This window comes from Pholis gunnellus (assembly GCF_910591455.1).
Source record: "Pholis gunnellus genome assembly, chromosome: 4".
NCBI lineage: Eukaryota > Metazoa > Chordata > Actinopteri > Perciformes > Pholidae > Pholis > Pholis gunnellus.
Genome location: NC_136530.1, coordinates 13,637,863 through 13,651,890, shown reverse-complemented (window position 1 = coordinate 13,651,890; position 14,028 = coordinate 13,637,863). Strand labels below are relative to the sequence as shown.

General features: G+C 40.2%; 1 protein-coding gene across 1 annotated transcript; it reads left to right on the top strand.

Annotated features, from left to right (window-relative positions):
- The first annotated feature begins 2,050 nt into the window (after positions 1-2,050).
- On the top strand, positions 2,051-13,363 carry comp (cartilage oligomeric matrix protein). Its single transcript, XM_079157218.1, has 19 exons — positions 2,051-2,167; positions 3,502-3,575; positions 4,179-4,230; positions 4,547-4,695; positions 5,843-5,980; positions 6,629-6,706; positions 7,952-8,104; positions 8,525-8,629; positions 8,990-9,097; positions 9,185-9,344; positions 9,563-9,681; positions 10,508-10,560; positions 10,671-10,864; positions 10,952-11,130; positions 11,236-11,284; positions 11,566-11,762; positions 12,185-12,357; positions 12,610-12,749; positions 13,099-13,363. Exons 1-19 carry the CDS (start codon positions 2,101-2,103, stop codon positions 13,155-13,157), a joined length of 2,247 nt encoding a protein of 748 aa, XP_079013344.1. The 5' UTR covers positions 2,051-2,100; the 3' UTR covers positions 13,158-13,363.
- Positions 13,364-14,028: the final 665 nt, after the last annotated feature.

Below are 14,028 nucleotides of genomic sequence, written 5' to 3'. Positions count from 1 at the left end.
ATGTGACCATTTTATTCTTAATTTCATCCTGTTTTTTTTCTTTTTTTTTTTTTTAGATTTTGAAGTTCTCATTACTTCCTTGCCTTCTGGGTAACACTTCATTTTAATAGTGTTGAGATTGAAAATGGTTACGCCATCCACTACAGCTGTGCCTTTATGTATATTTTTCAAAAACACAACATGTTTAAAGAATAATATAGAATTATTTAGTTTAGATAATTTGTTTCACAAGTACTATTAATTTAGCTTATTTCTTTTCATACGTGGAGTTTTAATGTCACTCCATGCTATCCAAGAGGGAACTTGTGTCATTATTTACCAACCAACGGTGGACCTCTGTCATTCCTTACAGTACAAGTGTGGACCTTTTTACTGTAAAGTGAATCCAAGTGTAGACTGAGCACACTAGTATATTGAAAAGTTGATTTACATCCAGTGCTTGTGCAAACCGGTCAGGCAAGTATTTTGGAAAGGCTGATGACAAATCAGTTTTTAGTGAACTAAAACTGAAAAGAAAGAATCTTATTAAGTATTTAGGTACTTAAGTATTATATTCTTAATTTAACCCTGGTTGTTTTTGTATTTTCTTCCATTCTTTTAGATTCTAAAATACACGTTGCTCTCCTGCCTTCTTGGTAGCCATTTAAATTAATACAGTGCCAAAAATAAAACTTAAGGTATCCACTAAAGTTGATTATTTTGTTACCATTTTTCTAAAACAAACATGTTTCAAGAGACTGATGTCTTCACTAAGTGGCCTGTTAGCCCCTCCACAGTCTGAAAGACAGGCTTGGGGCTGCAAGCCATTCACACAATGGAGGAGTGTTTAAACGACGTGTGTGAATGGGGTCGTTAAAATCCCTGCCCCAGCCTGTAGGATGAGTGCTGCGCATAGACTTAAACACTCACACACATGCAAGTCCCCACTTGGCTAAAATTAAAAAAAATCTACCAGAGGGCTTTGGACATGATTTCAGCTTGATATAAGGCATGACCATCAGGGGACCTAAAAAATGTCCCCTGTTTGTTCCTCGGTGCACAGTTAGTGGCTGTGTAACGACGCCTAAGCCCACTGTTGGATAGGTGCGCCAGTGCACGCACACACACACGCACACACACACACACACACACACACACACACACACACACACACACACACACACACACACACACACACACACACACACACACACACACACACACACACACACACACACACACACACACACACACGGGTTTGTCATATAACACAGACTGGATCTGAAGCCTATTTTCAGATTTTATGTGAAATCTGAGTTGTGCTTTTATAATATAAACAATATATAATAATCATTATTTATTTAGTTTGTATTCATTCAGATGTTCCAGGATATTTTAAGGCAAACATTGTGTCTTTGTAAACCTTCAAACACAAACTTCACAATGTTTTTAAAAAGTGCATGAATAATTGATTAATTAGTAACATATTAAAGAAAATAATTGGTGGTTTAATTTGAAACTTGAACTGATCTAGAAAGCGTTACCTTTCGTTTGTGAGTGCAAACAGATTATCCTGCAGTTAAGGTACGAAGATGAGGATGATAGTGAAAAAGTAAAAGAAGAAGTTTCCAGTTTTAGTACAAACTAAAAACAAGCCAGTAAGTTAATCAACCAGAAAACCAACCAACCAACCAACAAAAAAAGAAAAAGAAATTGACCATCAATTGTAAAAAAATAAGCTCTCCAACCAACCAATTAACAACAACAGAATTAAGACACGTTTTCCCCAAAATGAAGCACACAGAGGTTAATGGGGCGTAATGTGTTGGGCAATCAAACTCCTATTCCCGGTACTTAAACTTTTCCAAATAGTGGTTAGCAGAGGAGTTTTAGGGGAAATGATGGGGATGTCAGCCAGACAGGGGAGGTGGAGTGTGTGTGTGTGTGTGTGTGTGTGAGTGTGTGTGTGTGTGTGTGTGGGGGGGGGGGGGGGGGGGGGGGGCTATGAAAAATAGACTGTTGGATCCAGGTTTGCAGGAGGAGCACTCAGTCTAAAGGCAGAAGAGAGAGAAGAAGCTGTACCTGAACTGTCTGTCAGCATCTGTGAACACAGACTAAGCCATGTTGTGGTTTCTGGTGCTGAACTGTGCGCTCTGCATGGGAGGACACACTGTAGCGGGACAAAGAGGTGAGACAAATGATTTATATTTTGTGGTCATTATTTTTTGGCTTGGGCTGTGCATGTGCGAAACAATAAAGTGAAACTTAATTGATCTTTTTGGGGAATTAGAGGTTTGGGAGAGAAGCACTGATGAATGTGGCTTTCCCCACAATCATTATTGAATCCAATATGGTAAAGAATTTGTGAAAATGGAGAAACGGGAAAAGCAAAACGTCCAAAAAGGATGAGAGCTGAAACGGAGGTTTGAAACGTCCTTGAATTAAGATTCATTTTTGTTGCTGATTTAAATTTTCTCATAATGTAAATACATTTCTGACTTGTGGAGGATTCAGAAAAGCTCAGAGGAGTTTGACTTCCCTGTGCAAAGCCTTTCTGATTACACATCTGTACTTGCACAGGATAAGGAAAAACAATTACTGACAGCTTTCTGTCAGAGCAGAAAAAGACTCATTTACGTTTCTATGAGCAGCGAGAGTGATTTACCTCCAGTATCTTGTCTCTCTGCTGTGGAATCCATTCCGTAAACAGAGCTGCTGCTAATGGGAATAACACATTTCCTGTGGTTGACGCTCAGGAGGTCTCGTACGGCTCCTCTGGGGGAAGCGGTGGTGGTGGTGGTGTGTGTGTTTGTGTGTGTGTGTGTGGGGTGGGGGGATGATGGCGTCTATGAGTCAATTAGTACAAGCAGCATGTTGCTTCAGGATGTGGACAAACCTGAGCATCCCATCCTGTTTTGAGCTCAGATTTATGAATCTGTCTTCCAGGGAAGCTTGAAACATTTATCTTCCAGGAATCTTGTATCATTCCATATCTGGAAAATCAATTTTGCAGCTGCAATCAAAACATCTCCGACTCCAGTGAATGCGTGGGAGGTGGATATATACAAGCTGCGGTGGCTGAGGAACGTCAGGTATTAGACTTTGATATTCATCAGGCAGTGTGTCATGTCGTACAGGAGGACATGTGTGTGGGGGAACAACACACATGTCCATATCTTCTCCCCTGCGAGGTTCTGGTCCCTGATGTTCAGCCAACAGGAAGACCGACGAGGAGACAAAAAAAAACTTGACATCTGTTAATTGTAAGATTACTCATCAGCATCAATCAGAAAAGCCAACAAAACTTAAGTATTAGGCTTCGTTTGTGAAGTGCAGAGACAACGATGAGTCTTAGAATAAATAAAAGTATCTTCAGCATGTTGTGGATGAAAAATTCAAACTGCCTGAGAGTCTGCGGCGTGTGTGAGGACCCGTGCACTGGGAGGGTAAATCAGCTATAATACATTTGGTTGCGTAAAGTGTATCTTGAAAAAGTTGTAATGGTTTTCTTTTTCTTTTTAGATGGAGAAATCATCAGTCAGATTAAAATGACAAACCTGGCCCTGGCTGAGATTAAAGAGCTTCTGAAACAACAAGTAAAAGAGTTTTAACATTTAGAGAGCACGCATGAAGTTAATACGCATCTGTTCATAATGCTGATGATCTACATTTTTATTGTCTGTGTGCACACACACACAAACACACACACACACACACACACACACACACACACACACACACACACACACACACACACACACACACACACACACACACACACACACACACACACACACACACACACACACACACACACACACACACACACACACACACACAGGGCTGCTTGTTGGATCATGTGTACTTCTGTTTTCACCATAGAAATAAATTAGGACTAGGACAGAGATTCCCATTCAAATTGATTTAGCAGGATGGTCAGAGCGGCGGCCATTTTTATGAGACTAAAAAATATGAAGGTTAAAACCGATGCATTTAAAATATGAAGCAATAAAACTGGATTCTATTCTAACGCCTTTGTATTTACACTAGTGTACCAGAGGCCTCTATTTCTAAATAACATCATAAATATATATAATAAAATATATAAAAGTATAATTTTTATATATAATAAAAACTGGACATTTGATTAGATTCAGACTCGAGGTATCATACTAACATTTTATGGATTGTTTTTCCAGATAAAGGAGATGGTATTTCTGAAGAACACAGTGATGGAGTGTGAAGCCTGCGGTGAGTTGACTGCTTTCCTTAAACGATTGTTGACACAGATTTTTTATATAAACATTCAATGCTATCAATTTGTAGCTTTGGTTGTCGTTCAGATGATTCAAAAGCTGATGATGACAACTAATGTTTGTACCGTTCAACACGGTTTGAATAATGGCTGATTTTTACAAAAACTCTTCTCTTATAGTTTTTCAGACTTTAAGACGTGTACAAGAAAAATATTGAGAAACAACGAAACAATACTAATATATGTCATACAGAGCTAATAAACTGCAGAATCTGTAAGAACAAATTGGATATAAAGCCTCTCTCTCCTCAGGGATGGGAGCAATGCGGCCTCGTCCCTCCTGCGTGCCCAACCCCTGCCACCCAGGGGTGAAGTGTAAGGAGACACCTCAGGGTATAAAGTGTGGGCCCTGTCCTGACGGCATGGAGGGCAACGGCACCCACTGCACTGACGTGGACGAGGTACGCAGAGATGTCATACGATAGGTCACATTATGCAATACATCGCTATGATGGTAAAGTGGTTAGGGTCATTATTCAATGAAAAGAGTTTCCTCTACTTTCTTCTGCTCTCACTTCTCTGGTGTCTGCCCCCAAAAAAACTCATATAACATGAGACCGGCTCTCTCTGGCAATATATGAAATGAAGAGTTAAAATCCTACATGAAGGTCTTTATGATGTGATTAAAAAACAATACGATTGTATGATACAGCGCATTAAGATATCATTTGAAACACAGCCATATGATATGATCCAATACATTACAATATGTTACATTATATGGTTAAAACGAATCAATATGGTTCATAGATTCATATTGGATGCATTACATTATAGTATGATACACTATGATACAATATGTTATGTTAAGATATATTTTTTAAAACGTATACATTTGTATATGTGTAACAATACATATATAATATAGGTGAGAAAGGAGCCTCTCTTGTCTCTCTTGCTCTCTTTTTTCATTCTTTACACAGCTTTTTTCTTTTTATGCCAAAAACCCTGTGAAACACTGTGAATGTCTTCTTGGAGCGACTGTGTGAAATTCCCCATATTAAATCAATATCACATCCCCCCCTCTCTCTATGGCCGATGGCTTTTCCCTTCTGCCTTCGAGTGTTCAAATCAACATATATGATTTCGGACGAGTTCAGACAACACGTCATACAAAATAGGTCAGCGTTCAAGAAGCTGCAGATCTATATGTTGACTCTCGTCGGGTAATTCCTGGTCCGCCCACGCAGGTGATTTCACTCACTACCTGATTAGACCTCTTATGAGGACTGTGTGGGTGTGTATAAACTGCTTCATCTGTCCGATTCTCCCGTTAGGTCTGTTGCACCTGTCAGTATGTGACGAGTTGAGATGAGAACTTGTATCCTGACGCTTGGTCAGATCCCTTTTGTCACTATACGGTCACAGTAAACACACGGTTAACGTTTTGAATTCAAATAAAAACACGCAAGTACGTAAACCAAGTAAAACGTAAACAACGCAACATGAACACAGATCACACGTAACTTCAAAATACCTCAACAAAACCTTAGGCCACACGAAGATGTGGGTTCCTGATGTGTGTTTCTGTGTCTTTGTTGTCGACAGTGTACTGTGATTCCGTGTCACATGGGCGTGCGTTGCATTAACACCTCTCCGGGTTTCCGCTGTGGTACCTGTCCTGCTGGATACACCGGCCCTCAGGTCCAGGGCGTCGGCCTCGCCTACGCCACCGCCAACAAACAGGTCAGCAGCGAACACACAAACACACACTGTTCAGACCCTCTACAGGCGACTACTACAACAAAAGAGGAAAACAAAAGGAAGAAATGCTTATGAATTACTTGGGAACACATATCTGTGATGGTTTTTCATCATGTTCCACCACTTTCTTTAGTTAAAGCCAGTGAACCTTGAGTTTTGTGTATTTTATCACAGATTGTAAATTTGTTTTTAAACTTGTGGTAGTTATAGTGGCACTAGTATATAACTAGTATTGTATAAAACATTTAAACGACAATAACTTTATACATCAATGAAATCAACTGTCCCAAGAGTTTGTTTGCATTTATTATTTTTTTTTACAGTTTCTTACTATTGGCCTTTTTGTAATTCATGTGGATTGTGGTAAAGCTAAAGACAATTTTATAAAAGAAACTTTCCCCTCTGCACTTGAACATGTTTGTCTTGGCTTCTCACCAGCTCCTTTCTAAATTCATCATCACCACCTTTTCTCCCTCTTCTGTATATTCTGTATACAGCACGTCAAACAGGGAGCACTGGTCTGTTTCAGCACCACCTAAATCCGTGACACAGACTGTCTTCACTCTGCTGCACTTCATTTATTTTTTGAAGTTATCTCATGTTCTTCACGTCTGTTTGTGTCCTATCAAGGTGTGCAAAGATATAAATGAGTGTGAAGGCCTCAACAATGGAGGCTGTGTGGAGAACTCTGTCTGTATGAACAGCCCTGTGAGTATAAACACTATAATAAAACACTGATTATTACAAAAACCCTGCAGCCTGAACGACCGTTAAGATAATATCACTTCAGCACATTTTGAGTGTTAGATTCAGGTTCATACTACACATCATGTTCAAGTGCTACCTGACGGACCACATCATTTCAGACATGCGGTGCTCGTTAAAGCTACAGTTGGTAACTTTAATGGATAAAACTTGTTGTCATATTTGCCTAAACTGTTACTATATCCTGACAGCAGTCCATGATACAGATAATCTGTGGAAAAATCAGGTTCTTCTGCTCCTTTTAGTGCTCCTAATGACATTTACAAGATTCAGATAAACAACCAATCAGAGTCGAGGACACACAGCTGTCAATCACTGCTCGGAAAGCTTATGAACTCCAATCAAGCTGTCAAACTCAACCGAGTCTCACTCCCAACTCGTTAAAATACCGACAGTTGGTCAGTGCCCCTCGGAGTCTGATACCGATGCATGGAGGTACCCTTTAGAGTCTGTATGAGACACACCGAGCTTTAAGCTAAACCGACGTAGTATAAAGAGTGAGATGAGCGGTGGATGGGTCAAACAGACCTCAACCACGCTCTTTTCCTAAACCTTACTTCCTGTGAAGACAGAAGTTAATTTTGAAAAGACACTATGCATGTAACGAGTGGAAACTGAAAGGCCGTCCCTGACACGTCCAAAACTGACGCTAGTAGAGGTAGCCTACCTGCAGCATCATAGTTTGAAGCTTAGGGCCACTGACCAAGCGTCTGTATTTGACGAGTTGGGAGTGAGAATGTCAGAAATATATTTTAGTGTACTGTTTAGCTTTAGAATTACAAAAAATGCTAAACACAGTGGGAGCTGCTTGGTTTTGGCTCAAAGCCGGGTCACAAACTTTCTTAAAAAATATGAAGTCTTGGTCACAATCTGTGTCACACTGTGTGTTGTCAATTTTGAGGAAAATTATTACAAACAGAGACACGTTATCGACTCATATTATCCATCTATGCCGCTCTCATGTTCTGAACATGAACAGGCTTTAACAAAAATGTCTTTTTGTTTAGTTTTTTTGTTTTTTAAACTGAAAATGTCTTGTCTCACTTCAGCGTCAGTATAGTAAGAAGTAAGTCAAGAAGGTGCGTAGTTCCTCCTTCCCACTGCTCAGTGCAGTCTTTGGAGGTTCCATCACAACGATATTAATGTAGGAAGGTGGACTGAGGCTCTGAGTCCTCTGTGTGTCCACAGGGCTCGTTCAGGTGTGGATCCTGTAAGATGGGCTACGTTGGGGATCAGAGGCGGGGCTGTAAGCTGGAGAGAGCCTGTGGGAACGGCCAACCAAACCCCTGCCACGCCAGCGCTGATTGCATCGTCCATCGAGAGGGTAAAATCGAGTGTCAGGTGAATAAATCAAACGTTCTGCTTCTTGTTCATATCTCTCTGAGCAAAAAGCTTCACACTGAAGCAGCCCCAAGTAGAAGTGAGGGATGTCTTTGTTTTATGATTTTAAACTCTGACGATCTTCATTAATACACTTAATACATTTTTGAATGTGTTAAATAATTCTCTCAATAGAAACTTATTGCAATTGAAGTTGATTTGGGAAGCAAAACAGCATTAAAAAAGTTCTTCTTTATCATAATAAATCATATTATATCTATATTTTTGTAAGAGCACTCTGTCTTTGACCCCCCACATCTTCACTGCATTGCTTGTGTAAAATCTAGCAAAATATACTTAATTTACTGCCACACGTTCTTCAAAATGAGACAGTCAAGAAGCGCTTTAGAAGTTGCAGAGTTTGTTTTTCTATCCTAACAGTGTGGAGTCGGATGGGCTGGCAACGGCTACCTCTGCGGGGCTGACATTGACATCGATGGTTTCCCCGATGAGAGGCTGGCCTGTCCTGAGCCGAACTGTAACAAGGTGAGTGTCCATGATGACAAGCGACCACAATTTAGCCATCAGCAAAGAATGAATATTCAAAGGGTCTTATGTAGATGTGGAAATATACAGAATAACAGTATGCTGTGATGTCTGGTGAGAAACTGTACATTTATATAAAGTTAATTTCAGTTTACAGGAACTAACCGAAGTCTCTTTTAAGGCCGTGGTTTGGCGTTTTAATTGCTTTAGAAACGAAAAAGTCTGACCATAAGGTCCATAGGTTTCAGCAGTTCTTGAATTGAAGCATCCATGGTGGGAGAAACTGATCTATAACACTGTTATTGACTTTATTGGATCTGATTTTAATCTTCTTTAATAGAGTGTTTTTTTTCTTTTCAGGATAATTGTCACACTGTTCCCAACTCTGGTCAAGAAGATGCCGACAGTGATGGAATCGGAGACGCCTGTGATGAGGATGCAGATGGGGATGGGATCCTCAACATGCAGGTAATGCAGAAAAGACAGTGATGGGATATAAAGAAATTATTTGAAAGACTAAAATGAATGAAAAGCCTGTGTTCATCTATGCTACAGGATAACTGTGTGTTGGTGCCGAACGTGGACCAGAGGAACATTGATGAGGACGACTTTGGCGACGCCTGCGACAACTGCCGCGCCGTCAAAAACGACGACCAAAAAGACACAGATGTGGACGAATTCGGTGATGAATGTGATGAAGACATCGATGGGGATGGTTAGCATTCTACATATTTTTACACACTCTCACATCAAGTGTCGATGTTTTGAGTTATGAACGGTACATTCAAAGCTGTAATTCATTGTACCAATATAAGAAAGGCCTATAGAGTTCTTTAATGCATATCTAAGATAAGGCTATGTGCAAAAAAACGTGTGGGCAGGAGAGAACTATGAAGTCACTTGAACATTAACTGGTTCCCACTTTAATCTCAGGAATCCCAAATTACCTGGATAACTGCAAAAGGGTTCCCAACACTGACCAGAAAGATCGAGATGGAGACAAAGTGGGAGACGCCTGCGACAGCTGTCCTTATGTTCCAAACCCTGACCAGGTCACAAAACTCTTTTTGTGTAAAAATGTCGCCTTTAAATCAAGAAAATACAGTCATCGAGTCTGATGAGTCGAAGCACATACAGGATTAACTCTTCCGGCAGAACAGAGACAAATTAATACGGCACAAATAGGATATTCCAAGTGAAGTGGAAAATTGTGCAACTCCAGATTTTTACTTTAGATTAGCAACTGACTTCACCTTTTCTAACTGACGGTCAACAAGTGAATTTGCTCCTCTGCTCTTTACTTCAAAGCTAATCTCTCCGTCTATCTCTCTGTATGTGTGTTTGTGTCTGCTCGTCACGTTTAGACCCAACTGACAAATAAGTGGAATTAGTACGTAATTTTAAAATCAGAAGTTGCAGTGATACCACTATTTATAATAAGTATTAAGGAGGGATTTTGATCATGTGGGAGGGGACTCAGGGCAACAGCAGGGAGAGAGGGGAGGAAAGTCAAAAGCGTGGGATGCATATTTTTATCATTCATTAAATTGAGATCAGTTATATCATATAATATATATGGGTTATATCGCTTGTAGTGGGTTATCAGTGTGTTTTCTTGCCAGATTCGCTTGCGGCACAAAGAGAAAATAGAACAGATGCCGAAAATATTGGTGAAGATCGCAAGACATTCATGAAGTACCCCATTGCTCAAAATAATTAAATAATTGTATAATTTCCAAAGATAGAGTTTGAATCACTAAGAACACTGACCAATGACATCGGGACAAAAACCTTGAAAAACAACTTAACAGCTGCGGAAAATCTTGTTTTGACTTTGTTCCGTTTCACACTAACGATAACTAATTTAATCTTTCTCAGACGGATGTGGACAACGACTTGATTGGCGACCCCTGTGACACCAACAAGGACAGGTACTGTGTGACCTCATCCTTCACATTAAATGTATTTATTCTGAACTATTTCTGTAACTCGTGGACTGGAGACCAAAGTCTGCATGTGCCAGTAAAAGTCTCATGTCCAGTGATGGTGACGGTCACCAAGACTCCCGGGACAACTGCCCAGCCGTCATCAACAGCGCCCAGCTGGACACTGACAAGGACGGCATAGGAGACGAGTGTGACGATGACGACGACAATGACGGCATCCCCGACTTGCTTCCACCTGGTCCTGATAACTGCCGTCTGATCCCCAACCCTCTGCAGGAGGACTCTAACGGTGGGTAATGCCCCAGACTACATCCACTAAATAACAATTAAAGAAAAGGTTTGGCTCTCGAGACAGTCTTCATATTTATCTTCTTAGGTGATGGTGTGGGAAACATATGCGAGAAGGATTTCGACAACGACACTATCATCGACACCATCGACGCTTGTCCAGAAAACGCTGAAGTCACCCTCACCGACTTCAGGGAGTACCAGACCGTCGTTTTAGATCCGGAGGGAGACGCACAGATCGACCCCAACTGGGTGGTGCTGAACCAGGTTAAATGTTTCTTCCTGTGTCGTTTATGTACATTTTGGGTCTCAGAATCCTAAACATCTTGATCTGATTGTATTTCTCTTAAATACACTCTTTTGTTTGTGTAGGGAAGAGAGGTTGTCCAGACCATGAACAGTGATCCTGGGTTGGCTGTTGGTAAGACCATTATATTTAAAGGAACAGCTCGACATTTTGGGAAATTGGCATTGGCTCTTTTGACGAGAGTCAGATGAGAAGATCAATACCATTCATTTAGGGGAGTCGTGTGCACATCCCTGTACCTAAAGCTCAGTGAGATAAGTACTGGATACAAACTGAATCTATAAAAATTGCAATTAAAAGAGAACTTGGATCACAGCTCCCTTCAATTATATTAGCAACGTTTCAAACTGCAGGGGAATAAGTGTATTCCTGAACATGTACAATGTCTCCATCAGGATACACAGCTTTCAGCGGTGTGGATTTTGAAGGGACGTTTCATGTGAACACGGTAACGGACGACGACTACGCGGGATTTATCTTCGGGTACCAAGACAGCTCCAGTTTCTACGTGGTGATGTGGAAGCAGGTGGAACAGATCTACTGGCAGGCAAACCCGTTCAGAGCCGTGGCAGAACCAGGCATCCAACTGAAGGTATAGCCGACCGTTCCACCTCGGAGAAATGTTCCAGAAATTTAACTTTTAGGAATACCACTACCACTCTACGCTCTATTTATATTAGTGGATTTAATATTGGCTAATACATCATTAATTAATGATCTAAATATAGATCAGTTGTGAGCCATTAATAAGAATAACTTTTGTGTTCCTCATTAGGGAGACCCCTCTAATGGACTGTACAGCCACTTATCTGTGTGACCTGCAATTATAAAACCATTATAAACTGTTTAAAGAGAGTTCTCACAATAATCCAATGACAAGTTGTAAATGTTAATACGATGTTTATAAATGGATTTTGGTCCAGAATCCAAAGTGTTCCTAAATAGTTGTTTTACAGACTCTCACAAGGGTTGACATGACATGCTACCTGAGGTTTCACTTGTGCTTTTGAAAAGGCTGTGAAGTCAAACACGGGTCCAGGTGAAAACCTGAGGAACGCCCTGTGGCACACCGGGGACACCAGTGACCAGGTCAAACTCCTGTGGAAAGACGCTCGCAATGTTGGCTGGAAGGACAAGACTTCTTACCGCTGGTTCCTTCAACACCGACCCGCCGACGGCTACATCAGGTACTGACTAAATTAAAGGAATACCCCCACAGCCAGATGATATTTTGTCATTTTCATATCCGTGCATTGAGTTTTACGTCTTTATTACCCGAGCTTAGCTCAAAGACTGGACGGTGGGAGAAACTGCTACCAAAAGAGAATAAAGAAACTTTCCAGCTGCTTCTAAATTGTCTCGGTTTCTAACAAACCTACAAATCATAAACCAGTTTGTTGCCGTGTGATGTTTGTTACCTTCTCTCTGACGGTGTGCAGAGTTCGTTTCTACGAGGGTCCCAAGATGGTGGCGGACACAGGCGTCATTATAGACACCACAATGAGAGGAGGTCGACTGGGAGTCTTCTGCTTCTCCCAGGAGAACATCATCTGGGCCAACCTGCGTTATCGCTGCAACGGTGAGAGAAGTTTCCAATTGTGAAATCAGGAGATTTAAATGAGCATTAATATGTGATTTTAAGACTTATTAAGGGACATCACCTTCAGTTATCGATGAAGTTATAAACAAAAAGCATTCCTGTACGTTTTACTCAGCTCTGTTTCACAAATAAATCTAAAGAGCATTATGGTAAATGTGGGTGTGTGGACACTGCTGAAAATAGCCAAATTCAATTCAAAACAGAGATACGAACGCAGCCACAAATGTCAAAAGTAATTGTCCTGCTCCATGTTGAGTATTTTGCCCTTCGGCTGCTCAAACTGTGAACAAAATAGAGATTTCACCTCGTGTGGTTTCTCTCTCTCCAGATACTCTCCCTGAGGACTTTGACACCTACAGAGCCCAGCAGGTCCGGCTGGCGTTCTGATGACAACAAACGAGCCAGAGGGAATTCTGGGAAACCCTTTCCAAAGCACAACTGGGATCAGAAATGAAATCATCCCTTTGCAAACATTTATATAAAAAGAAACAGCAGTAAAAACTCAAAGAGGAGCGGTAACATAACACGTGTTGTTTGAATTATAAAGCTGTTACCAAAACATACAGAAATTTCAGTCATAAATAATTTTTAAGATATTGTCCACTGTATATTCAAATTTCAATTTATACTTTTGAAGAAAGATCTATTGCAAAGATTTAACTGTCACTAATAAATAAATGTGGATTTTGGTAAATGATGTGAGGCATTTTGATTAAGTTATCATTGTGTGACCATTTACTGCGGCAGCTGATTGTGCATATTTAAAATGACTGATTCTAGTCTTTAATCGACTATAATAGAATACAAGCTTTAATAATATAGTATAAGCTATATTATACTTAGCTCATTAGCTTTAATGTGAGAGGTATTTTCAAATATGATGCATCAAGTGTGGAATTTCTAAATGTGTCAATTATTTTAAATATTTTCATCATGAAAAGCATCTTTAAATTAAATATAAATGTAACATATGAATGTTTAAGCACTATCATCTAAAAGCTCTCCTGTAAAAAAGCTCAAATGTTTGATTTTAAGTAACAGACGTGACTTTTTTTCAAACTCGACAGCTTTTAGTGGAAATCAACATTCTGAACATTTCACAAGCATGCATATATCCAAAATAATCTTTTAAATTTTGCATTTGGAAATACAGATTACAAAATAGAAACGATAGCAAAGACAATATACAACAGGATCGAAACACCATGCACGTCCACAGCAAACACGCTGCGATGTTGTAAAATGACATCGGACAGTT

Coding starts and splice junctions, on each gene's coding strand:
- comp (XM_079157218.1), top strand. CDS start 2,101: ATGTTGTGGTTTCTGGTGCTGAACTGTGCGCTCTGCATGGGAGGACAC. Junction 9,682..10,507: donor ATGTTCCAAACCCTGACCAG/GTCACAAAACTC, acceptor AATCTTTCTCAG/ACGGATGTGGACAACGACTT. Junction 10,561..10,670: donor TGTGACACCAACAAGGACAG/GTACTGTGTGAC, acceptor TCTCATGTCCAG/TGATGGTGACGGTCACCAAG.